The following is a 24897-nucleotide window of genomic DNA, read 5'->3' as shown; positions in this document are numbered from 1 at the left end:
TGAGCTAAATTTACAGAGAGGTGGGACAAAATAAAGGTGGAACAAAATGCTTTCTGGCTTTAGAAGTTGAAAAGCATATGTGCCTTAAAGCGCAGATGGTGGTAGAAGATCTTGGTTCTTATGGAAAGTTGTAGGAAAGAACATGGTACAGGAAACTTGGTGTAAGCTGGTACCACTCCACTTTGGGAGGAACTTGAGTATTCATTCCAGCCACATATCTGGCCTGAGAGGATGCTTTTTAACATCAAAGAAATGTTGATGCAGCACAGTATAGGTACCCTTGGCCACCCGAATTAGACCTTTATGCTTACATTTGGAAGCAAGATACTTTTGACCTGATCCAAAAACCATTATGGCAACTGGAAGTCAGTCAGGATCCCAACCTAACTGCAGGGTGAGGACATCAGATCTAGGCAAGGCGGCACCTGCCTGCCTTCCTAGTGATGAAGACCCTACGCTGCATATGTAAGCTCACAATTAATGCTGCTACAATCACCTGTATGGATTCGGTGCTACTGTATTCGAAGGCAACAAGCATCTATGTAGTTCAGTGATTTTGAAAAGAAGTTACCTAGAGCAACTCTGGCTGCAGAAGCATCATAATTGATCCAAAAAGATACCCACGACAGAATTGTGATCAGTGTGGAAGGCATGTAGGTTTGCAAAATGAAGTATCCGATATTTCTTTTAAGCCGGAAGCTAAGGGATAATCGAGGATATGCTCCTGAAAGAAAGAAGTCACATAATAACTGATGTCTAACACAAGTTAGACACTGATATTTCTGGGTTGGGGAAGAGGGGGGAGCTTTTTTAACTAACCAGTACTTACCTGTTTTAAATTCCACTCTCTTTGATACCATTTCTTACCTGTTGTAAATTCCACTCTCTTAGATACCATCTTGTAATCAACAATAGAGAATTGTGGGAGCTCGATGTTACTAACTCCCGTCACTGCCGACTCTCCTCCATTCCAGTAAAATTCAATATCATCAGTAGTGTATCCATCTGAAACAGAGGCACAATTTGATTATTGATTTTTCATTTTGTTTTATTACTTGGCTTAAATAGTTGCAGTTAAAGTGGAGGGAGCTGCTGTCAGTCAGGAATTCAGCCTTCTCTGACGTGACATTTCTGTTGTACAGTAGCCATGTAGCCTCCTCCATACCCAGGGGAAGATTCTAGGGGTGGAAAGGGAGAAGGCAGAAAACAAGGACAGAATTTAAAGTTAAAGATCAATTTTTAGCTAGCTCTAATGTTACTGCTTTTCATTCAGGCTCGAGTTACTCAATTTACCGACATGTTACAACACCAGCGAAACAAACTCTCTAAGAGGAGCTCTGACAGTAAAACCAGGTTCGGTTCCCAGCTTTGCCTTGATTTCGTATGCCGGCTTGTGGCAAAATACTGAGTTTGGAGCCAGTGGAGGCAAAGATGATTCTAGAATTCAGGTGCCTGTACTATTACCTGGCCATGTCTGTCAGAGCTGCAGGTATTCCTTTGATATTCATGCAGCATTTTGTATTTTAATTAGACCATGCCATCTTTGATCTTCTGTTATCACAGGACTATTTCCTATTGACTTAAAATTTCCTTTCTTCTCTTTCCTTTTAACAGTGATGTTGATTATTTATCATTTAATTAAAAATTAATTTGCCATTCTACCACTGGAAATGTTAACATTATTGTTACCATTTTCAAAAACATTTTGATTAAACTCAAAACTGACTGAGTTTCAAAAAAAAAAAAATCTCACAATTGATGACTTTTTTTGACTAATATTTAAACTGGTTCCAATTTATTGCATTTTACTACTTTCTCCAGATATCCACCAAAGGAGAGAACAACACTCATCTATTTTTAGACTTTTCCTTCAGGTGTTAGTTTTAATCAGGTTTAAACCATATGACACAGATCAAATAAAAACATGTGTTTGAACTCAAAGCTTTAGAAAACTTGACAGTAGTTTTGCCAGCTGAACCAACTGCATCAGAAACCTCTCCAGAATTAGGAACTTATCCTTTCATATGCAGCAGTAACACAATTTCTAGCTAGGGAAATCAGCCTGGAGATGTCCTGTGACAGCGCCTGGTATCAGCCTTGTCTCTGGCAAGGTGACCTCGTGCAGAACGGGTCTGTAGTTTCCCTGGGGACAATCAGAGAAGCCCTCACAGCTTGCTGCAGGCTCCGGGGACTGCTTGGCAAGTCTGCAGTTATTGAACAGCAATCTTTTGATGCAAACACACAGTGATGGGCTGAACAAGGTTAAGTGTTCACACACCTTATTTGTGAACTGCTCAGTGCCATGGTTTGCTAACTATCTGAATTGCTCCCAAAACCGTACTGATCTGTGTAATATGGATTGCTGCTGTTTGCTTAAAACTGTGCTTCCCGTTACTTATGGTAATTTTTTTTTTTTTAAATGAACCATCCCAGGGCTCCCATACAGGGCTCTCTGCATGACTGGTTTTCATTCCTTCCAGGCAGAAGCCAAAAGCTTTTCACTGAAAAAGGTTGAGGTAGCTGCTTGGTAGTGGGACTTCAGTAGCTGCTGTAAAGACAATGCACACAGCCGTGCGCCCAGCATGAGCCACGTCCAGCGTACAATACAGAAGGATTGAAGGACAGAGTGAAGACTGCAAAGTCTGTTTAAATGGCTGAGACTAAGATTGTCAGGGAAGTGTTAACTTCATTTTCTTGCAAATCTGTATTATAAAAAAATCTCTGTTGAATATTTTCCCTTTTTAAAAAAGATGGAGCAAAACAGAGGAAATGGTAAGGTGTCATCTCATATGGAAAGGGTATTGATTATGTATAGAGTCGGTACCACACAGATATCCTCTACATGAGGTAACACTCACAGCTATTTCTTTGTCTTTAGGGGCTAGCATAAAAAAGAAAGGCGCAGCACTACCTAAGGTGTTGCACCCATACTTGCTGCAAAGTCACAGGTGAAGGTTTAGGTGTCAGAATCCTGGATTCTGCTTCAGGCTTTGGTAGAAAAGAATGAACCTCAGTCTTCTGTTCTGTGCCATTGTCACCTGGGGCCCTTTTCACACCCCTCCCTCTGATTTTGCTGCAGTTGTGCTGCTTTCTTGGCCAGGACCCAGGGCAGAGAAAGGAGCCGTCTCCCATTCCCAGCAAGTTCTGACTTCATGCTGTCCCCCTCGTCAGCCTCTGCTAACCTCTCTGCAGTTCCTCTGCCTGTTTGACAAGAGAAGGAATAATTCGGGCACCTAACTGCAGAGAAAATTCCCTTCCCCAAAGGTGAATTACTGTAGATTTAGTTGTTAAAACTAAATGGTACCAAATAAACACCTGGGGTATCACAGGGCAGATTTCAAAAAGAAAACGGGCACAACTTCCTACAAAAGGATTGCATCATGTTATTGGTACAGTGTGTGGGGATGCTGGACCCTGGCAAAAACAGGTTATGGAAATTTTGTAAGGTAGGCAGATGGGCTTTGCACTAGTCTTGGAAAGATTTCTATGACTTTGGCTACAAAATGAAAATTATAACTACAAGGTTATAAAGTCAATTAACCAAAAAGCAAGAACCTTGCATGGAAGATTTCAGAGGATGACAAGCCATCACTGTTAGAGGCCACGGCTTTAACCTTTACAAATTTAAAAAAGGCTTGAGAATACAACAAAAAAATGGATCTAGTGTGAACCGTTGCTGTTTCTAATATGCTTGTGCCTTGAATTTAGTCGGGTTAAAGCTGGGCGAAGTTAGGAAAAAGGGATAATGATGTTTTTCAGGTACGAGCATTCACATTTGTTAGCTCTCTTTTTAGAAGAGTAATCAAGAAGGAACATCTTCCTGTGGTTTCGTATAGAGAACCTTGGTACAATCGTGATTTTCTTGACAGTCACTGTGATAACTCTGCCAGACGCTAACAAATTGTATACTCTCCTCAGGCATTCCATTCCTTGGTGTGATATGATTTTTGTTGTGTGATGCCTTCCATTATGTGCTTTGCACATTGTAGGTGTGTGAGAGGCGTTGCTTCCACAGCTGCTGCTGACTCACTGGTGCAGGGCTTGGAGCCCCTCATGTTCCGTAGGTGTTGACATTACTTTTTGCTTTCCAAACTAGCAAACTCGAGAGGAAGGCAGTTGGCTGCAGTTTAATGACTGGAACCGATGTCGGCTCCGAACAGAGTTAGCAGAGGACAGGTCACTCCTTCTCCTTTTTGAAGTGGACAGTGCCTTCAGATGAGGAGCCGTAGTGATGTAAATGAAGAAACATTCAGTGTGGAATGTGCTAGCTTCTGGCTAGCAGGTCATGATAAACCCTCAGTTCTGGCAGCATACGCCTTCACATTTGCAATGGAAGAAAGGCTGTTTCAATGATAGAAGTGGCTCTAGCCTGCGCAGAGCCCAATCTAACAGGCTGAGTTGTTACCTGTTCTGCCCAGGTATTCCCTCGGCAGCTCCTTTTCCCATGTGAGCCTTTCCCTCCGCGTGCATCCCCGTGTCCCCGCTTTACCAGGGGATGCTGCTGCTTCTGCCGCAGCGAGAGCGGGGCTACAGCTGGGCAGCGGTGTCCCAACGCCAGTTGCACAGGAGTCGAATACCGGGAACCTGAACTATTTCAGTTACGTTCGTTAACAGCTGTCAGGAGCGGGTGCAGCTGCAGCGGCCTGGAGTTGTTTCCCCAGGCGGGCGCGACCGTGGCATTAACCACGTGGAGCTGCCGTGACAGCAGGGGTTGCTCCAATTCAGTTGTGCCCGTTCCCTGGAAATCAGGATCGGCTCCTCCTCGCGGGAGTCGCCTGTGGCAGAGCTCCAGCGCCGCTCCGCAGGCACACACCGGGCACCGGGGGGCGCCTGTCCCCGCCTGTCGCCGCCTGTCAGCGGGCCCTGCTGCGCGGCGGCCACTGGGGGGCGCCCGCGCTCCGGCTCCGGCTCCGACTCTGCTCCGGCTCCGGTCGAGCCCGGCGGTGGCGGCGCGGGCCGGGGCCCCGGCGCTCCCGGTGAGCGGCGGGCGGGGGCGGGGGTCGCTGCGGCTGCGACGCGGCTGCTCGATGTTTCTGGAGCAAACACGGCCCCATTCTGGGCTGCCCTCCCCAGCAGCCTAGCCCACCCAATCAAACAATTTCCCCAGGATTTCTGCCTGTGGTTTTGTTGACCTAAATAACAAGTGATTGCTAAGATTACTATTTATATTTTTTAATTAGTAAAGGTCCCATGAAAATTATTTGATCCATTTAAGCCTTTGCTTGCTCGCTCGATTCTTTTTCAGCTTCAAAACCAACAAAACATGTTTGACTGCCCAGCTCAAGATAGTGAACTTCTGCTTCCTCTAAAATCATGTCTAGAAGTGATAATCTAGCCCTTGATGTGCCTGTCACATAGATAGAAATGGAAACACTTGTTCTTTTTTTGTATTTTTTGTGTTTTAATTCCAGACCAGCAGCCGAGAGTTTAAGTGAGAACACTTAGGCAGAAGTACCACCAATCTAAAAAGCAACTAGATTCAAACATGGCAAGAAATAGGTTATGTATAAATCTTGCTGTTCACAGGAAAAAAATAAATTAGAAATGTTGCTGACATTAATAGCTGAGGTTAACAGTGTATTAGATGTTAATGTCACCAGGCTCTTTTATTTTCCACTGCAGTACTTCCCATCTGAAATACCTCTGGGATAAATAAAGATCTGTATTACACTAAGTTAACAAATAAAGTCACGATTCTACTGTTATTGACGATTCCACAGACATGTCCAAATGGAGCCTCATTTTCCTTCCAGTTCTCCAGGGCAGACAGCTCTGAAACACCCAGCAACAGGGTCTCTGCCTTAGCGACCTGAGTCTAAACAGGGCATTTCAAAAGTGTTTCCTCCCTGCGTGCCCCAAACCACTCGGCCTCGCGTAAGGCCATGGCGCTGGAACCCAAGCCTCTTCCCCTTGCCTAACAACTTTGTCTTTGCTGCTGAATGTACTCTTACAATATCATTTTTCTTGTTTCACACAGTTATTATTCCTATGACTGTATTCAAACAGGAAGACAAGTAATTTGTTCTGCACACCACCAAGATGATCCATCGACCGGTAAATTTGTTGTACTATTTCAACTTAAACCCAATGCGTGAATGGGGCACTGTGGACCTGAAGATGTGTTTTGGAAAGAGATGTCACTAGTTAATGCTGAAGTGACAGAATTGCTTGAAAAGGTTCCCTGCCACCTGTGTTCAAGTGGGTGTTTGTATCTATAAGTTGTTTACTCTTTTCACTGAGAAATACTTTCTATAGGTAGATGGCAGATTGTAAATGGGGATATGAGTCAGAATTTAGCCTAAGCAATACTGACCCAAACAAAAACTTGGTTAGACTGCTGGAGTACTACAAATTGTCAGTTACTTAAGAAGGTTTCTCAAATAAAAATAAATTTAACATATGGAGCAATCTGTTCCATCCCAGTTGGAGACATCACTTCCCATCCATTAGAAGTAGAAAATAAATGTTATTACAGCATAAAGTCACTCTTGCAACATCCTAATCTAGTTCAGAGAGTGAGTTATAACCTTGCCTTACTGTGTAAACACCTTTAATATTGGTTCACTGTTACTTGTTATCATTTTTTGCCCCTCTAACTTATTAAATCTCATTTTCAAGCGAGACTTGATAGAAGGTTGAAAGTCCTTTGGGAGAGGAATTGTTTGGTTTTGCTTAATACCTCTTTAATGACTAACACAGCAGGACTTCTTAGTATCACTGCAGTCTCAATAGATGGGAAACATTGAAGATTTCTGGGCAAGTAGTCAGGCTTGTGCTGAAAATGCCTTACTGGTTTGTCTCCTTCTGCTGGATTATGCTAGTGATGTCAAAGGACCTACTGACCCTAAAATAATTATATTGCAGTGCACAATCAGAAATACACATTAATATGTTTTATCTAGTGTGGCTTTCATGTGCAAGAGTACCTCTTATAAGGCATGCTGGTATATTTTTTTTTCCTGTTCCCTAGTAAGAGTTTTATTCTCACTAGCTATAAAAACAAACAACTCAAGGAATTATTAGGAAAGGAAAGGAGAACAAATGCAAAAATCTTTGTTTGCATTTTCATATGCTTTCCAGCTCATGTTGTGCTATTTCTTGACTATTATATGCAGTTTTCTTTCTTTCCCTAAAACAGCTGTACTAAGCTGGCCAGCAAGAAGGGCCACAGAGATGACTTGCTTCCACTGAGGGACAGACTGATTGAGTCATGACTCTTCAGGCTGGAGGTAAGGTGGCTTGAGGGGCTGTTAGGACAAACGTCTATAAGACCCTAAGTTATCATGGTGAGTTTGAACAGGACATGATTATTCACAATCCCTCACACTTCTAGAAAGCAACAAATCATATGCCTAGTGGCTAGTTGAAAGAAATAAAGGGAAATACAATGTACAGCCAAACAGCAGAAGTCATTGCGCAAGGTGACGTGTCAGAAGTTTATGTTTGTTTGGAAGCTATCAAATATTCACAGAATAAAAGTCTATCCAGGTTATAAATCACAATGATACTATTTCTGACTTGAGGTAGCAAAGTGCAGAACACTTACTGGAGGTGTGTACTGGGGAAATATCAGCATGTATATCCTATGCTCTGTTCCAGCTTCACACATATGTGCTGCCGGCCACTCTCAAAGGCAAGGGGACGGGTGGGACAGACATTTGATCTGAGAAAGCACAGCAGGTAAGGGTCTGACGTTCTACTGCTGCCTGATTTGTCCCTCGCATGTCTCTTACCTTTGCAACTCACGTTTTTACTTCAACACTGGAGTGATGCCTTTTAGCCTGATGTTGAGAGCCTCTAACTCTACACATCTTTGTGTAATTTATGTAAATTAAATTGCAATTAGAAAACTTTGTTCACGCCCATGATCATTTTGTGTAGTAGTAAGCAACCTGCCCATAGTAACTCAGTGGCTAAAATGTAACTGAAAACTCAGAAGTCTCTTACACGCAAATGTTTACCAAGCAGTGCCAGTGATTTAACTTTGAACTTGAGATATTCTGATGACCTGTTGTCTCAGAACTAGCAGCAATGATATTGCTTTTTTAACTTCTTTAACAAAGCAGGTGTGCAGTGTGTGCTCCCGACCAGTGTCTTCTTGTAAATATTTAGTTGTGTAATTGTACACGTAACGTACAGGTGCACAGCTGCTATTGATGGATCGGTCCTGATAAGCACAGCCTCCTTTGCCTGAATCGTCTTCTCTTGTGGGTTTGAGACCAGCAAAGTTCTGAAGTCGTGCTGTCACGTTCTCTTTCTTGTCTAAAGGCCAGCCCACAGCAATGAGGGCAGAGGCTATACACAAGGACATTAACCCCAGTAGTTTCCTTTCCTCACATCCAGGTTCACTTGCTGCTGGTACCAGACTGTCCTTGAGAGTTTGGAGCTGGGAAGAGAGCAGTTGTTTCTTTCCAGTAGTAAGCATCAGAAATCTCAGTTGTCTTCTCTTGCTTTTGTTCTGAGATGCCTTTTTCCTAAACCTGTTTTGAGCTTTCTGCTTTTCCCTTTCTTCTTCTGCTTTTCAGTGGACAATTAGGCTGGATACCAGCTGTATCTCAGTAGAGATCTGAACCAAAGCTCCTGACCTCTTCTGGTGAGGTTTGCTTGCCTTTCCTCCCTATTTCTTTTTATCTTCTGTCTTTCATTCCCCTCTGGTTTGGCAAGGAGGGGAAAAAATCCATTTTCAGGAGCAGCAAAATGCAGACCACAAATTGTTTCTACTCCAGTCCTGGCAGCATAGCCTGGGAGTGCCTGACCTGGGATGAGAGACCTTGGCACGTTGAGAGATACCTGACCTCTACTGGAAGCCCAGTGTTGCAGCCCGTCACCCATTTTGCTAACTCAAAACTTCCAGATCCTCAACTGAACCAGACTAAGGTAACTTGACTGCAGTGCTGTCAGGAGCGCATTTTATGTAGCATTTATGTCTGTTGCATATCACAATTTTCACCTTTCAGCTTTCCTTCTCTTTCTTTCTCATCTGGAGCTGCTGTGCAATAGATGGCTATCCCAGTCTAAGCCATGCTCCTGGAATTTTTTTCTGACTTGAGTTGCTTTACAAAGTTAAAAAGAGAACACTATTTTATAAGCACATTATGTAAACATTAGCAACAGAGGTCCAGCTGCTTAGCATTCAATTAATTTAGTTCAGTCAATATTGCATGGTACATAGTTTTGTCTGCTCAAATTGTAAACACATCTTGCCCTTGAGCACTTATTTCGTTTGCCTAATTAAGATCTACTTCTAAGTGCTCTCATTCAGTTGCAAGGCAGACTCCCCCCATTTTAGGTACAGCTGTTGTACTCAGTGGAAAAGGCATTTGAAATCCAGGTCCATCTGGTTTGTGCTCCAGCGTGTCGGGCCAAAACCTGCTCTGGTTTAAGGCAGCAGGGTCTCTGTTTTCAGCAGGACTCCGACTGCAGGTGAATCAGGACATGTTGTGTTTCTTTCTTACACCAGCATGGCTTATGCAAGTACACCTGATATTTCTATGCACTATTGTGTTCCCCTGTCTGACATGGTGAAAACCCTTTTAAAATTTTTATCACTTAATTCAGGTGTGCCATTGTACTTGGGCCTTTTAGATCAATGATGAGAATGAAGTTTTCATGGTGGACTTACTCAGTGTTCTGGCTGTGTAAGTAGCTGAGTTTTCCATTCATGAACAATCGTATAACAATTTATACTGAGCTACATGAAATTTTTCATTCAGACAAAATTCAGAATAATCGAGAGGAAAAAGGTACTTTTCTAATCAAAATTAATTTCAAATAAAAACAGCAAGTATTTTGCCTTTTGAAAATGAAGTATTGACTCTTTAGAAAGTCTGTTTTACAATGCACATGTATTGTGCATGTATTACACTTCTTCTGTGTACATATTTTGCCAAAACAGTTACACATTACTGAATTGATATACCTCACTGGGGAAAAAGCCTTGCCTGAAACATACCGTGTTGTTATTTATTACATTGTTACAAGACCATGAAAGGAAATGCAGGTTTGACTGTTGTTTTAAACCTGTCACTGATCCACTTTATGGCTGTAACCATAGGTAAATACTAATTCTGTACCACCACAAAATAGGAAGAAGAAAGTCCTACAAAGAACCAAAAAATACGGAAAAGTACATCCAGATCTGTACTTGGTAACAGATTTATAGTGTAACAGGAAAAAAAAATAAATAAAAGGAGCTTCAGACTGAATTCTGGTCTTGGTTCTACAGAAATGATTCCCATTGCTTAGGAAGCTGGGATGGCATTGGCTTCTCCTGAGAAAATTTATCTTTGCTAAGGCCATTGAGATAAGCCAGCATCATTTTAAACACCGTGACACATCCTGCGGTTCACAGCTGGGCTAAGCAGTGCAAGCTACCAGCATTTTTTTGGCTGCCTGTGTTGCTGAGATTGAATTTGTGCTAGCAATGATTAGGAGCAAAATAGCAAAACTGCAGTAAAAAATAGCAGAATTCTGTTACTACCAGGAAAATATACACTATTTTTCATCCATGGGCTTTAATACTATACAAAAACAATCTATCTCCATTTTGTAGGGACACCAGAAGCGCATAAGGGAGAAGTATATAAGGTATATAGAGTTTACAGTCTATCTGAAGGACTCAATTCTGTTCTCAGTTCTGGAGGGTAGATTCCTGAGGGCTGGAAGACTTGTATGTGACCGCACTGCCCACTTCATAACATCACTTCATGTTAATGTTGTCCCAGGTCAGGTAGGCAGCCTCTTTCTACAATGAGACTTGAGGCACTGTGTTTTGTTTGTTTGTATTATTGCAGTGTCAAGGAGCCATAGGTACAGATCAAGCCCCGGAGTAGATAGGCACTGAACAAAGAATTTCTCAAGTTTTATAATATCTGTAAACTCAGATGCCTTTGGGGCAAGGGTTCATTCTCACAAATTGCAGTGAATCGATGATACCAGTATCTTCTAATTTGTTTTGGATTTTGCTTGTTTTATACAGCAATTCACACCTTGGCAGAAGACAAGTAAATACATAAACTCTACTTACGGCTGTTACATCCTAGGACAACTGCATTATCGCAAAGCAAAATATGCCAGCTCTTCCAAAAAATGTGATATGACCAGGTGCAGAGGTTTTTTTCCCCTGCTGCTCTGACTGCAGCAATACAGACTCATTTAAGAGCACAGCTGTTTCCAGAGAAGTCAGCCCCTTCTCTAAACAAAGCCTTATTTTTGAAAAGGCAGCCCAGCTTTTCCTTTTGCTGTTCCTGTGGCCTGGGGGCTGTCAGAGGCTGAAGATTGAGACCTGGTGAGTCTGTGCTGGGAAGCGACTTGACCCCAGCTTTCATGTCCACTGTGGTCACCGGGGGACAGCCCAGGCCCTGTATTGGTACCTCGGAGGCTACCAGGATGGCGTTAAAATGAGAAGAGCAGTCGGTGAGAATAACTCTGCATTCCTCTGTGTGCAACACAAAAGTGCTTAAGATATACCAGACAGGTGACTTGGCTACCTTCATGTGCTGTGCACCGAAATCATCAAGTGCCAAGTACTTGCTATCAAAACGTATGCATCCATATAGACACAAGTTATCCATCTTTTTGAAAATAAAAAGGGAAAGTCATATAGACTATACCATCAGCATCTGAGTAACTTCCAAATTTGTATGCAGTGTAAAAATACATTGTGAAAGTAAAATAACTGGTTTATAGTCCTCTGGGAAAAGAAATCTTTCCAAAGTGTGGAAACAGAGCAGTTGCTGTGGCTTAACACTAGTGTACTGTGAAGAATTATTTTAGCTTAGTGACTGACTTAAAAGATGAGTGGTAAGGAATGACTTAAACAGAGCCAAAAATGCGTTTCAATTTTTGATGTGAAAAAAATGAATCACAGTCGTAATTGGCTAATTTCTCAGTTTCAATATCAACAAGCTATTTGTGAATCTGCCTCTCGGAGTATCTGAAAAACAACTTGCTCAGCTCCACAGCTTTGTGCTAGTCTTTCTGTCCCTGTGATGTTTAAATCTGCTGCTGTGGATGCTCATGCCATGACTTTAAAACCACTCCTGTTTTGCTGCCAGCATGTTCTCTGCAGCTCAGAAGGATGGCATTTCAGCTGTGTCAAAAGTTAATGTGCGTCTACAGATTGCTGTGTGCATGCAGAGTCTGCATGGGCAATCCTGAGAGTGAATTTGCAGTGACACAAGCTCAGTGTGTGTATTCTGCATAAGGCATGTGGAGTGACCTAGGGTGTATTATCTGAATGTCTTTAGAAGTTATCAAAGTGTGTTTCAAATTGCAAAATATGTTGCCCAGAGAGCAGTCACTTTGATGTCCCAATGGGCAGTATATGGGATCACACCAGCAGCCTGCGTGTGCTGGTCTGTGTTCCTGCTCTTGCTGGGATGTTTCCTGTGGTACTGTCTTGCTTGTTTAATGAGTGTGCTATGATAAAGTGTGCTTTTCTGTTTTACTGGTGTTAGCTGTTCTTTTGCTAGGGTTTGTGGCAGCTAGCTGCTTGAATATGGCATTTGATCCTTGGCAGCGTCCTTCTGAAATAGAGCATTTTATGCATGTCATAGAGCTGGCAGCAGTGGGAGTACAGAAGGTGGCATGGATGGAGACCCACATTGTGAATGCTGTGAATGAGATGAAATGCTAAGAACCTCTGATCACTTATAGCTGGCAGATTAAGTCAAGATGGCCAGGCAGGAACTCTTTTGCCTTTTGCATGCAGATAGTTAATCATCTCAGAAAGATCCCACTGTTTGAGTGATCTGAGTATTGGAACAGATACTTCGCTTTCTCTCTTTGTGGTCCACCAAGTTTGAAATAAATTTAAGGCTGAGTGTGTATTTTAGAGCAGTTAAAGGAACTGGTGAGAAGCTGGAGAGCTTTTATTCCCAGTGCTACACTGTGATAACCAGAGACAAGTCAAAGTGGAGAAAACAAAGTGGGTTTTTTCCCTCAAGGTTTGCACGGCCTGGGGGAAGCAACACATGCTGGGACACAGGTTTATAGCTGACAGGTCTCATGGGGGAGCAGGTGAAGTCTGACAGGCGGGTAAGTGGCAGAAGTTCTTAATTTACAGATGTGGCAGAACCTAAGCAACTGTGAGGAGTGGGAGCTGCCCTCATTAGGAACATCAGAAAGGTGGAATCTCTTAAAAAGGGCATATAGCTGAGCATCCTTCCAACCTTTTTTTTAACTGGGAAGGGGCCTTGCAACGGGTTTTTAGAATACTCTGAGCAGCGAGCTCCTTTGGAAGGGCAGAAATTATGCCTTCTGTGGAAGCAATTTGATATGCTTGGTGAGAAGAAGCAGGATGAGACCAGATGCCCTTTTAGTCGTTCTGGATACTGCAGGGAAAAGGCATGAGTGGATCCAGCTCAAAGCTCCTGCTGCCTCAGGTACCAGCACAGTTGTATTCATTAGTGAATTTTTATTGCCAGGCATGAATAAATTACTAGATATCTGGTGCCTGCAGACAGGCAAAGGAAAAGCTGTCTGGGAAATCTTGGATTTAAGACAGGCTTGTCATCTCTAATAAAAATAGCTCTTTTTGTTTGAGGTGTAGGCTCTTACATCCTTGGTAGTTCAAATGCAATCATACCCTGGATCAATGCAATCTTGTCTCAAGCAGGGAGCTGTGATAAATCTGTTCAAATCTCATTCTGTCAGACCACTCTGTGCCAACAGAGGTGATAATGAATGTTTAGGTATGAACACAGTTGTTTTTTCTGGCAACAAACTATGTAGAGGTTCAAGTGGAGTATTTTACCGATTCACTGCAATATCACTTCAGGTTGGTTGCACTTTCATCAAAGCATTACAGATATTTAGTGTTAGGTCTACTTCTATAGTAAGTAGGGACAGCCATAAAAACAATGGAGTCAAGGCAGAATCACCATTTTCTACGCTGTATCTGACGAAATAAATCTTCCTCTTTTCCCCAACTTGTTCTGTTCAGGTTTCTGTGGGCTCGTTCAGCTCACCCACACAAGTGGAGCGGTTTCTAAGAGTGCTGCTGACAAGGCTAATGCATGGTTCAGTGTTGCAGTCTTGATCCCTGAATCATGCTGCAGCATTACAGTTGTCATAGAGACACGGATTTTTGAGACCAAAGGGACAGTTCTGATAATCTGCTCAGACCTGTTGTAAAACACATAGTCGCTTGCCAAGAAGTAAATAACTTTGCCAAATCGGAGTGCAGCCTGGCCCTCCCTCTCCTGTGACAGTGGAACATGTTTCACTTAAGCTTGGGGGATGCTGGAAGAGAAACCCCAAACAGGGATGTAACTCGGTGTCAGACTGGTACTGTTGGCACAACACTTTTTTGCTGCTGAGTGAAAGCCAGGTGAAAGCTTAGTCCACAAGGTCACACCGTGATTGTGATACTGGTGACTTCAAAGGGACAAAGACTATCAAAGTAATAAAAGCACCCCGTCCTATTTTCTAGGTGGTGCGGTGAGGTCAGCACTTGTATTTGTAATGAAGGATACTAGAGTGGGGCAGCTTGTGCACTCGGAAGTCTCTAACAGACAAGCACTGGGTGATTTAGCTGCAGCAGTTTGATGCTGCTGTCCCTGGTGGTTTGCCCTCTCCTTCTGTCTGCTGCTTTATTAGCTGAGATGTGTCTCTGCATCTCACCCATGCTGGTCCAGAGCCTGCCGCAGCTGCTGCCAGGGACAGTGGGCTTGTGCCAAGGCACTGGGTTGTGAACTGCCATAGCAGTTGTAGTCCTTGCCAGAGGCTACCTGGTACAGCAGAACTAACAGCTGGGGGATTTAACATCTTAAATTGCCAAGCTGACATCCATCAGAACTCACGTAAGAGTGCCAAGCAGTCTGGGTAACCTCCAGCCAAGTATTAAGTCTTCTCTGTCCCAGTATATGCTAATCTGTGAGAAATGGATTGTTACAGATTCTAGCTCCGCTGATGAAGCAGTTCCACTTGTAAAATCCCTTGATTTAATACATAGAAGTTTCCAGTGGCCATCACAGTTTTATACACTGAAACAGGTGTAAAGTCTCTGATATGGTCTCCCATCTGCTGCTGCAGAATTTGGAATAAGGTGAACTGCTTGAGCAAAGCTGTGAAAATCTGTGTGAAGGAACATGTGCAGCCAAAATGCTTTCCTCCTAAATGTATACATTTCTCTGGTTGTCACCTGTGCATACATAGCTTTTGCAGTCCTGTAAGATAGCTTTGGGAAAGCTGGAAATGTAATTTTTTAATGAAATAATCTGCTGGCTCAATATAGGCACATGTTATCTCTGCATTGGCTGCTCTGCTGGAAAGGTTTGATAATAGGGCAGCATTTGATGTTTTGTGCTCTTTTCCCATTCCTGTGTAGCACAGTTGTTTTGTGCTATTTGCAGTGCCTTATATTACTTGCTGGTAAGTATTATTAAGGAAAAATTCCAGCAGTTTAGATTTGCAGGGATTGGATTCAGGAATATGGCTAATTTCCGTGTCATCCCTGTGAGGTGTAATGACTCACTGCCTTTCTGTTCACAAATAGCGCTATGTTAATCTATTCTTTGAGCAGGTTAAGAGCAGTTCATCTGTGGGACTGCCTGGTTCCTCTGGAGCACGCTGCTGCCGTAGGAGTAAGTTTCCCTTAAAAACACAGGGGAACTCAAGAGAGGGCCAGGCTGTGTGTGCTACAGTATTGATGTGCTACAGAGCTGCGCACCTATTGTGGGTGCACTGGGGAGCACTGAGCTTTTGGAGGGGAAAATGTGTCTCCAGCTTGCATGGGTTAGAGGTGGGGAAGCACCCTGGGACAGGGAGAGGAATCGCTCAGATGCCACCTTCTTGTCACCCTTTAGAGACAAAGGAGATGCTGCAGCTCTCCTGTTGAGAGGGAGCGGGGCGGGGAGAGGGGACAGTGTTTGCAGCAACTTTCTGGCCTCACACTCAAGCACAGTCCAGCCACAGGCTGACCCTGGGTAGATAAGCAAGACTGAACTGAGGAAGCAGGCAGGGCTTCAAACACAAGGAGACAGGATGGTGCAGAACATAACGCTTGTGAATCTGAGTGTAAAATCTGTTAACCGGCATGCTTTCCGAAGGATGCTATTCAGGGAACCACTTGCAGTCCTAGCGTCCTTGTACACGGGATTAGAAGAACACAAAGCTCATAAAGTTCAGTGTTTTGGGGAGAGTTTAACAATAGTGTGAAGCACATGATCCATTCTTGTTCATGGTCTTGTGTCTCAGCATTGGTTTAACTGTCAGGCTTTTGCTTGCTGTTTCTGCACAGTCATACCGCTTGTGATTGCACCTGCTGGTATCCACCTCCCTATCAGCCATGCATTTACATCTGCAGAATAGTGAAGATCAGTTTAATAACTACATGGCTTAAATGCAGGATAGATATTCTACATGCCCATATAGACCTTTGACTTGGTGTATTATTCACTCTTTATCTTTTTGCTTAAATTCCAAATTGACGTGTGCATTTTCTACAGGCATTGAAAACTCCTCGTAAACATGTATCTTAATTTCCGAGTCAATGTACAGTGTTTCTGCTGATTAGATCTAATTTAAAGGGTGAGGCTGAGGAAAGGGCCATCCATTTGGAACAACTAAGAAAAAGATAGAAAAGATTCTCAGTGTGAGTTGTGGTGCTTTAATTGACAAAAATGGAGCCATGCCAGTTTTCACCAGCTAAAGATCAGACATAGAATCATAAAATCATTTAAGTTGGAAAATGTTACTTCTACGTCAAATTACATGCTGCTGAGAGCTACTAGATTTAGGACTTTTAGTATTGCAGAGATTTACACGTCCATACAGGTCTTTTTGCTGTTTATGCATCCAGCTCCACTCATTGTTTTCTTTCTACAAGTCTCAAGCTTGCATGATTATTGGCAGCACCAAGGACAAAAATGACATTAAGAAACAAAGTTAGGATTAAAGAAAGTCAGTGTTACTGTTATTTATATTCCTGCTGAAGCCTAGAAGACTGTAGGCAGCAGCAGAAGAAAGTCAGTGGCAGTGGCAATTTAGAGCACATCTCCTCAAAGCAGGGATTATCATTCAGTGATGGTTTCCTTGACCGGTATTGCTCTGGAAGCTGGTGCCATATGGCTTAAACCATATAACCATGCTCAGTATAAAAATGAACAAAACCACTTTCCAGTGCTTTGAAAATGGTCTGGCAGTACACATCGTGCACAGTATCTGTCTAGCTGTGAGGGATGCTGCTTGCTTTTACACAGGGCAGTTCCAGGATTGTGTAGTGATTACAGCACTGTCTTCTCTGGCCCTTTTATTAAGGAACAGTTCCACTCTGGGGAATTTAATTCCTGTCTCTCCCAAAATTAAGGCAGATAAGTCTTTCTTTCAAAGGGATATTTTAAAACTAAGAAAATGTTAACATTTTGATTTTCATCCTATCTCTGTGAAGAAACAGAAAGCTGAATAGCTGAAGTATGATGCAGGAGCTGGAAGGAGATGCTGAGGGTGGAAATCTCACAAACATGGAAGAAAACATCACATGCCTGATGAATGTGGCATGATCAGAGAGGCAGTGGACACAGTTACTGCCTCTTTATTCACCCTCTCCGCTCTGCCCCCTGGTAGCTTTCAAGGGGATTAATGGTACTACTAAGTGCGGGGTACTCAGGACAGCTGGCTTGAACTCAAATGCCTAAGAAAGAAGTAAGCAGCCTGCCCTTCAGAACTCTGTTCTTCTCCCAGGTATGATCAATAATTATCAAGATGCAGAGGAGAAAAGCTGTGGTGTATTAGAAGGTATATTTTTAGGTGGAGAATTGTCAAAGATGTCAGCACTCCTGACACATCTACTACCTGTGGGCTTTTATTAGCAGGTAAGCACGTTTGTGCATTTGGAAAATCATTGAATTCTTAGTAGAACGGATCTAAATACTCATGAGAAGCAATGCACTCTGCGATTTTGGCCTGTTGACAAATTGTGAATAAAGATTTTTTGATTTCTTTGGATCAGCTCAACAAGCATTAACGTATCAACATATATATATATATATATATATATATATGTCTTTGGGGACATGAAATATTTATAGAAAGTGTTCAAAAGGTCTGAAATGCAATTTTCTTCTGGGGATGTGTGACTGGTCACATGGGTGACACGGTATTCTTTCATCCCTGATTGTGTTTGCATTTTAATTGCTTATTCCATCTGATGTTAATTTTGATTCTTGATGAGGTCTCAGTAGTAGTAGTAAGTCCATTTTCACCAAGCATTCACCCCTACAAAGCTTCATTTATGTGAAAGCTTGTGAATAAAGACATATGACCCAGCCAAGTGTCAGTCTGGTTTCATTATCTGGGCTGCCAGCTTATAAATGCTCATGTGCTTTGATCAGCTTCAGTCATGATTGGGCTGGAGACTTCAAATCAACTATCTCCCAGCAAATAAATTCAGGTGTGAATTCAGTATGAAGGCAACTTTTTGGTTGCTGTGGTACTGAATAGATACCCATTTCCTCTGCTGTCCGGGCAGAAGAGTTACTGAAGAGATGTGTTATGTGGTTTATTTTGAAAATCAAGATATGACTCATTCTCATAAATCCGTTGCATGCCTTATTAAGTTTAAGCCAGAAGATGAGCCAAGCAGCAGCAAGCAACATCAAGAGAACTGTTTTGTGACAAAAAAGACAGGGAGCTGAAAAGCCCAGGGATGTGTGAGACAACCATGGGGTTTAACGAGTGCCTCTGTAGGTCCCATAAAGTGGTGGATTATGATACTCAGACAGAGTTTTGCACTAGCAGAAAGTAACTGGGGAGATCAGTAGGGCGATGGGCAGCACTGAAAAGGGAAGTTACAATCGCCTACAGTCCCTGCTTCTCGGGAGCGAGAAGAGAATGGCTGCCTATGTGTTCATACACAGGGCTGTGGGTTTGTGGTGCTTCAGTAAACTCAGAGCAATGCAGATACGGGCAGGCTGACTGAAAGCAGATGTACGGGGAAAGGCAATACATGCTGGTCTGACACAAGTATTCATTACATGCACATTGACTTGGCCCAGCTTGCCATGCTACTGCATCTGTTGAGGGGGTTTAATATGGTGCATCACCAGTATGTCCTTCCAGAGACTTCCTTGTGCATGTTGAATGGTAACAGACAATAAGCTGTTGTGGTGACTTGGGACTGCGGCTACTGAGGTGCTTCATGGGGAACCTTGACAACACTGTCTCCCTGTTTTTCCTTCTGAGAGGTCTGCCTGCAGTGCTAAAACACTAGGATCTTCAAAATAAAAGCCACCATTTTTGAATCTCTAATGAAATAAATGACCAGGTTCTGTTCAGACAATGCTCTCCAGTAAAAATAATTTGGTTAAGCCTACTGTTAATGTTTACTTGATTGAAATATTCTGCTGCTGGAATAAAAGGTTTGTTGTTCTCAACCTGGCAGAGAATTTCTAAAATCGCTATAACATGACATTCTGTGAAAAGGAGCAAAAGCAAATAATTTGTGGGGAAACGTTTCAAGGTGCTTGCCAAGCAATTTAGAATCTGAATGAGAAGCTGCACCTCCACTGACTTATATTAAGGCTGATATTGATTATGTGCTTACAAAGAAACAAAATAATTCATTATGGAGAGTAATTTTGATGGTGTGTACCCATTTCAATGCTTTAAATAAGGCATCTTTCTGGTGCCATCAAGTAGAAATAATAATAGGTATAAACATTGGGCTGAAAGCCCATCTTGTCTCTCATCAGTGCTCTAGACTGACTGTATGCTTTTTTTCAGTGCCTGGCAATCACCACCTCACAGGTATGTTGAGATATATTACATTTATGTATACACAACTGATGAAAACCTCTGCAGTTCAGAATAAACTGAAATCTTTCCCAGCAATATTTTCTAAGGTTCAAAGTGAGTGTCTTCTTTGGCTTAGACTTATTTGTTTTATATTTGTGTTACTATACTATTAAACATTTTATATGTGAATATTCCATTGTTTTGACACTGTGAAAATGTTTTTATTTGTCAAATCTAAGCAATGGAAGACTAATTGAATATTTTGAAAATTGATGCTGTGAGGTTTTGCGGAATTTAACCTTTCTTCAGTCCACAGCAAAATCTGTACATACTGGACTTCTGAGAAATTGTAGTTCCTTGAATGGGATATGCTACAAACAATGAAATCATCGCTTTTGTTGATGGCATTGGTATTAGGAAATTATTTTGGTTAATTCTGGATCAGCTTGTTTCTCTGTTTATTTAACACTTCAGTCTGTCCATCAAAGCAGAGGTTCAAATGCTAAAATCATTCTTTCTCTTCAGTAACTGAACCAAAATACTTTATTTGGGGATATCTGTTAATCCCTTCTAGAACCTCATACTTCAGAGAGAAGTATTATTACAAAAAAAGATCACTTAACTCTAACAGTGCAGTGGTTGTAATGTGAAAAATGGAAATTCTTAGAAAACTGCTGCATTATTTTGCTTTGGACTCTATGTAGTCTTAACCAGTTTGTTTAGACAGACTGCTCTGTGGTCAGTGGCAGCAGCTGGTTTGACCAACGACAGAATAAAAATTCTTTTCAAAAACCTTGGTAGGCATTTCTCTAAAGGCTAAGTTTATAAAAGATAGACTATCTTAACGGTAAAAATTTGCAAGTGCATGCCTTGATCCTGCGCTCGTGGATGACAATGGCAAAGCTCTCATTAACCTTAGTGCTGAAGGATCAAGTTATTTCCTTTTTTAACCTCCAAGTGTTTTGGTAAGAGCAATTGATCAGTCCTGCCACCACCATGTGGGGCAGATGCTAACCTTGATGTTAGAGATGAACGCACTGAGGTGAAGTAATTAATTCAGGTTCTGCGGCTGATTAGGCACTGAAGAGGGACAGTGCTTGGTTGCTGTCCTCTGACCATCAAGAAATACTCTTCTCTCTTTGATGAGAGATTTTAAAAGACATTTTACAAGCTTGGATCAACCAATATTGTGATTTAAACATGCTTTGGCTTATGTATTACAGAAATATGTTGGATATGTTCAGTGTGCAAGCCCACTGGACACAGCGTATTTGAATAACTTGTTCCTGTTGTACCTAACCTGTGAACGTCTTTCAATCCACAGCTGTCATTTGGCCAACCCTCTCCCTCCAGTAACTTACAGCTTTCAATTTCTAGTGTGCAGTTTTGTTCATCCAGAGGGTATCTGCGTAGATCCATCATGCAAGCAGCTGTTGTTGTGATCCTGCAAGAGGAGGGTGAAAAAAAATATACTGAAACCACATTTTACTTGTTTGAGAAGGCAAGATTTTCTATAGTGGCTTCTCTCTTTGTTTAAATACAGAATGATTATGCACAGGGATTCCTGGAGTACAGTCTTTACATAGCTTGTATTTATATGATTAAATAATTTATACAGCACACTATATTGGTTAAAGTATAAAGCATCAGAGCATATGGTGAATACTGCAAAGCAGGATTTTGACTGAAAACTTTATGTGCAAGTGTACAGTGTTTTGAAGAACAATTAGAGAGATTTCTACTTGGACATCTGTTTTTTAATGTTCTTCATTCAGACATCTTCAAATTGCTTTATTTATAGCTTGTACTGCTGATAGTTTTCTTTTTTCATTTTGTTGTCACCTGCTACTCTTTCAATTTTGTCTGATAGGTATGTGCATTTTCACCTGAGCTGTGGAAATGTTGGTTATATTTGATTCATTATTTTTAAGGTTTCATAATCAGTTTATCATTAACTGATAACTGAACATCACCTCTTAAAAATGGCATGATGCAATCAAACACTTGTGAAATACAACATTGTATGGTGGTTACTTAAAGAACATTGAGAGTAGCTATGATGTAGGCAGGATCTTCCCCATCCTTGCTCCTTCTAGAGGAGCATGTAAGTTGGTATTTGGTCCCTGAAGGTATTCACCATAGCCTAAGACTTTTTGCAAGCAGTCCTTCTCCTTTTGTTGGACTGAAAATCACAGAATATCTAAGCAAATGCTTGCTGACAGGCCTGTGATACCTGGGAGGAAGGTAAGTGGCTGTGTTAGGACAGGGGTCAAATTATAGCTTCTTTTGAAAATCCCTTTAAGAAAGGCACTCATAGTGGTGCTTTCAAACTCACAAAAGTGGGTTATTACCCGCATTTGCCTTTTTTTTGGTGATAGATGGCTTCTTAAATGTTATACAACTTCTGAAGTTGTGAATGGGCAAACTTAGCCTCTAATTTTTTTTGTGTCTCTCTCTCCCTCTCCAAAAATTTATACCTGAGAAAGGCAGATCTTGCCTTGATCTGGATGTGTTCCAGTTCTATGCTAATTAATGCCACAGGAACACATCTGGAGATTTTACTTTTGATGGGGTGAAAGTCAAGCACACTTACATGCTCATGTATGGGGGTGATAATCCTTGCTGTCATAGAACTGACAGAATTAAAAGAAGAAAAATGCCACATGCTTCATTACTGTGACATGCTTCAGATTATCCTAAGTCTACAAAATCTGCCTGTCTACCTGTGTGTAAGGACCATCTAGCTAGTGCTGTTATGGGAACCCATCCATGAAACTACTCTAGAATACTGTGTAAAGCACCATGGAAATGATATATTTATGCTTTTCCTCAGGCCGATTTTTGTTACATTGAAGTGAATTGCATATGTCTTAATGGGTTTTGCATTTGTCATGGGAAATGTTGAAGGCTTCAGCAGAGGTAGGATCTTGTTTAGTTTAGCCATGTACCAAATATATTTTACTGAGAGGCACTGAGGAGACACACAGTAATCATTTGTCAGGCACCTACTTGATAGTGCTTAAGATCATACATAACTCTATACTAACATTAGTCACACTTAAATGCTTTTTAATGAAGGTTTCATAGGGTAATGTTTTGTTTCCAATTAATAAATCAGCCTTTATGGTAATTTTGTTCACTTACATCAACCAGATTTATTTAAGTGTGTATGGAATTAGAGGTTGACAGTGTTTCCCAGATCACAGAGTTGCAGTGGCTTGCTGTTTCCTAATGGCCAGTGTCTCTGTACTGCTGCCATCTGCAGTTCTGCATATCCTACATAAGTTACCTAAGCAATACAATTTCTTATTCTTTATATAATCAATGCAAATTAATTTTGCAGTAGTAAATAATGCAATTGTTGTATACTTGTGATCTAAATATTCCACATAATTATTTTTTCCTGACGTTGCAATTCTGTTAACTGTACTGTCTTCTCACTATTTGTGCAGGTTTTGGCACGCTGGTTGGTTTGGTGTGTCTGATCCGTACTACAATCCAAGAACTAATATGAATGTACGTGTGGCTAAGACACTGCACTGCTAATTTCAGGTGGGATCTGGAAGTAAATACTTGGGTTACGCAGAAAAAAGGTAAGAAACCCTTAGTATCAGTTTCTAGCAGCAGTAAGTGATCCAAATCTGCTTAGCCTGCCCATTGGTAATTTCTCATCCTTGTTAAATCACTCCTTGTCTCTATCCCACAAGGAAAGGTAAACCAGAAGCATTTAATTTATGTTCTCTGCTTCCCTCAGGTCTGTTTTGCATATCCTATAGGGCCTCTGTATTTTGGGGTCAGTCTCCATACTTTGGGGAAAGTCAAAGGTGGTGGTGGGGAGCAGCTCTCCCCCTCGTGAGTCTTTTAACCCCTTAGCAGCAGTGCTGAATGCTGCTGTGGCTCCTCCGGTGCAACAGCAAGCAGCTGCTCCCAAGGAAAAGGGGAGTGACAGGGTTTTTGCTGAAGTCTGCAGAGGTGAGAGCCGCACAGCATGAGATGGGAAGGCCAACTGGAGACTATTGCCAAGCAGGCGGTGGAGGGGTAGCTTCCAGCAGCAGGAGAAAGGATCCTACTTCGGTTGCAGACCCACAGCTTTGGAAGTGGTACAGTGTCCCTGCTGCTTAAACTTTATTGGGAGTCTTAGGCTTCCTTGAAAATAGCTACCTATGACTGCAGTAGGAGTGCTTCAGGATCTGGCAACATGCATTACCCGTAGTTCATAAATCTGCCTTTCAAGCATTTCTTTCTCTCTCATGATAGATCTCAGCTGTGTAAAATTTTTAATGCATTGTGCTCTGGATAACCACAAATCTGTTTAAGGAGATAAATTAAACCCAGACACAATCATAGTAATTGCTGTCTCGATTACGAAAATCAAATCTTGTATTATAAATAGAGTATAATCCCAAACCTGTTACTGTCTGTGCTCTGAGTGTGTGTGTGTGTGAGCCAGTGCTCACAGTGGAGAGTTAACTGATGGCTTGCACAAGCACCAGAAGCTTAAAACTGACATTCAAATGTGGAATACAAGGGTGTAATGGCAGGAAGGGGAATGCAATAGCCTGAAGACAGGGCAAAGCTGCAATAAATCTGTGTCCAAGAGGATTAGTGCTGAAAGTCTCTGGGCACAAGCAGTTTCTGGCAATGGTGGAATATGATGGGGCTTTGTAAAAGTTTTAGTGGAGGACTAATCTTACACTTGAAGCAGAGCTATTTATATCCCAGAGTAAGATATGTTTCTTCCAGACTTTCCATTCTCATAATATGTTTTAAGTTCCAGTGTGGGGGCTAATATATTTTGTTTGTACAGTGTCTTTCGCCCTACTATCCTTACAGTCTTTAGATTCTTTTGAATACAAATGATAAAAATGGGATTTTGCAAAGAGTACAAGCAGTTAGGTGGAAATATATCATTGTGCTACTTAATTTCATTCATGTAAATACTCAGACATTCTGGGCTTGAGTGAACTCTGAATGGCTAACAGGCAAGAAAAATATCTGCAAAAAAGCAAAATTATTATTTTTTTAATTGTTGCTTGTGTTTCAAGTTATCTGATCAACTGCTTAGCTTTTATTTTGATGTCTGAATCTCTAAATACCATATTCTTACTGTATAATCAAGTTATTTTTTCCAAAAATAAAATTATATAAAACATTGATATC

General features: G+C 41.7%; 1 protein-coding gene across 1 annotated transcript in view; it reads right to left on the bottom strand.

The window, feature by feature from the left end:
- Nucleotides 1-24897, bottom strand: part of GABRB1 (gamma-aminobutyric acid type A receptor subunit beta1) — a 147872-nt gene that overhangs the window by 17518 nt on the left and 105457 nt on the right. Inside the window, exons 5-7 of the mRNA XM_080404152.1 lie at nucleotides 21099-21181; nucleotides 868-1005; nucleotides 572-724 (exon numbers count right to left, since the gene is read on the bottom strand). Coding sequence (XP_080260278.1) covers nucleotides 572-724; nucleotides 868-1005; nucleotides 21099-21181 — 374 coding nt within the window. The remainder of the gene's footprint in view (nucleotides 1-571; nucleotides 725-867; nucleotides 1006-21098; nucleotides 21182-24897) is intronic.

The sequence above is a fragment of the Falco punctatus genome (genome assembly GCF_963210335.1).
Source record: "Falco punctatus genome assembly, chromosome: 1".
Lineage (NCBI taxonomy): Eukaryota > Metazoa > Chordata > Aves > Falconiformes > Falconidae > Falco > Falco punctatus.
The sequence above is the reverse complement of the archived record's forward strand: the minus strand, read 5'-3'. Positions and strand labels throughout refer to the sequence as shown.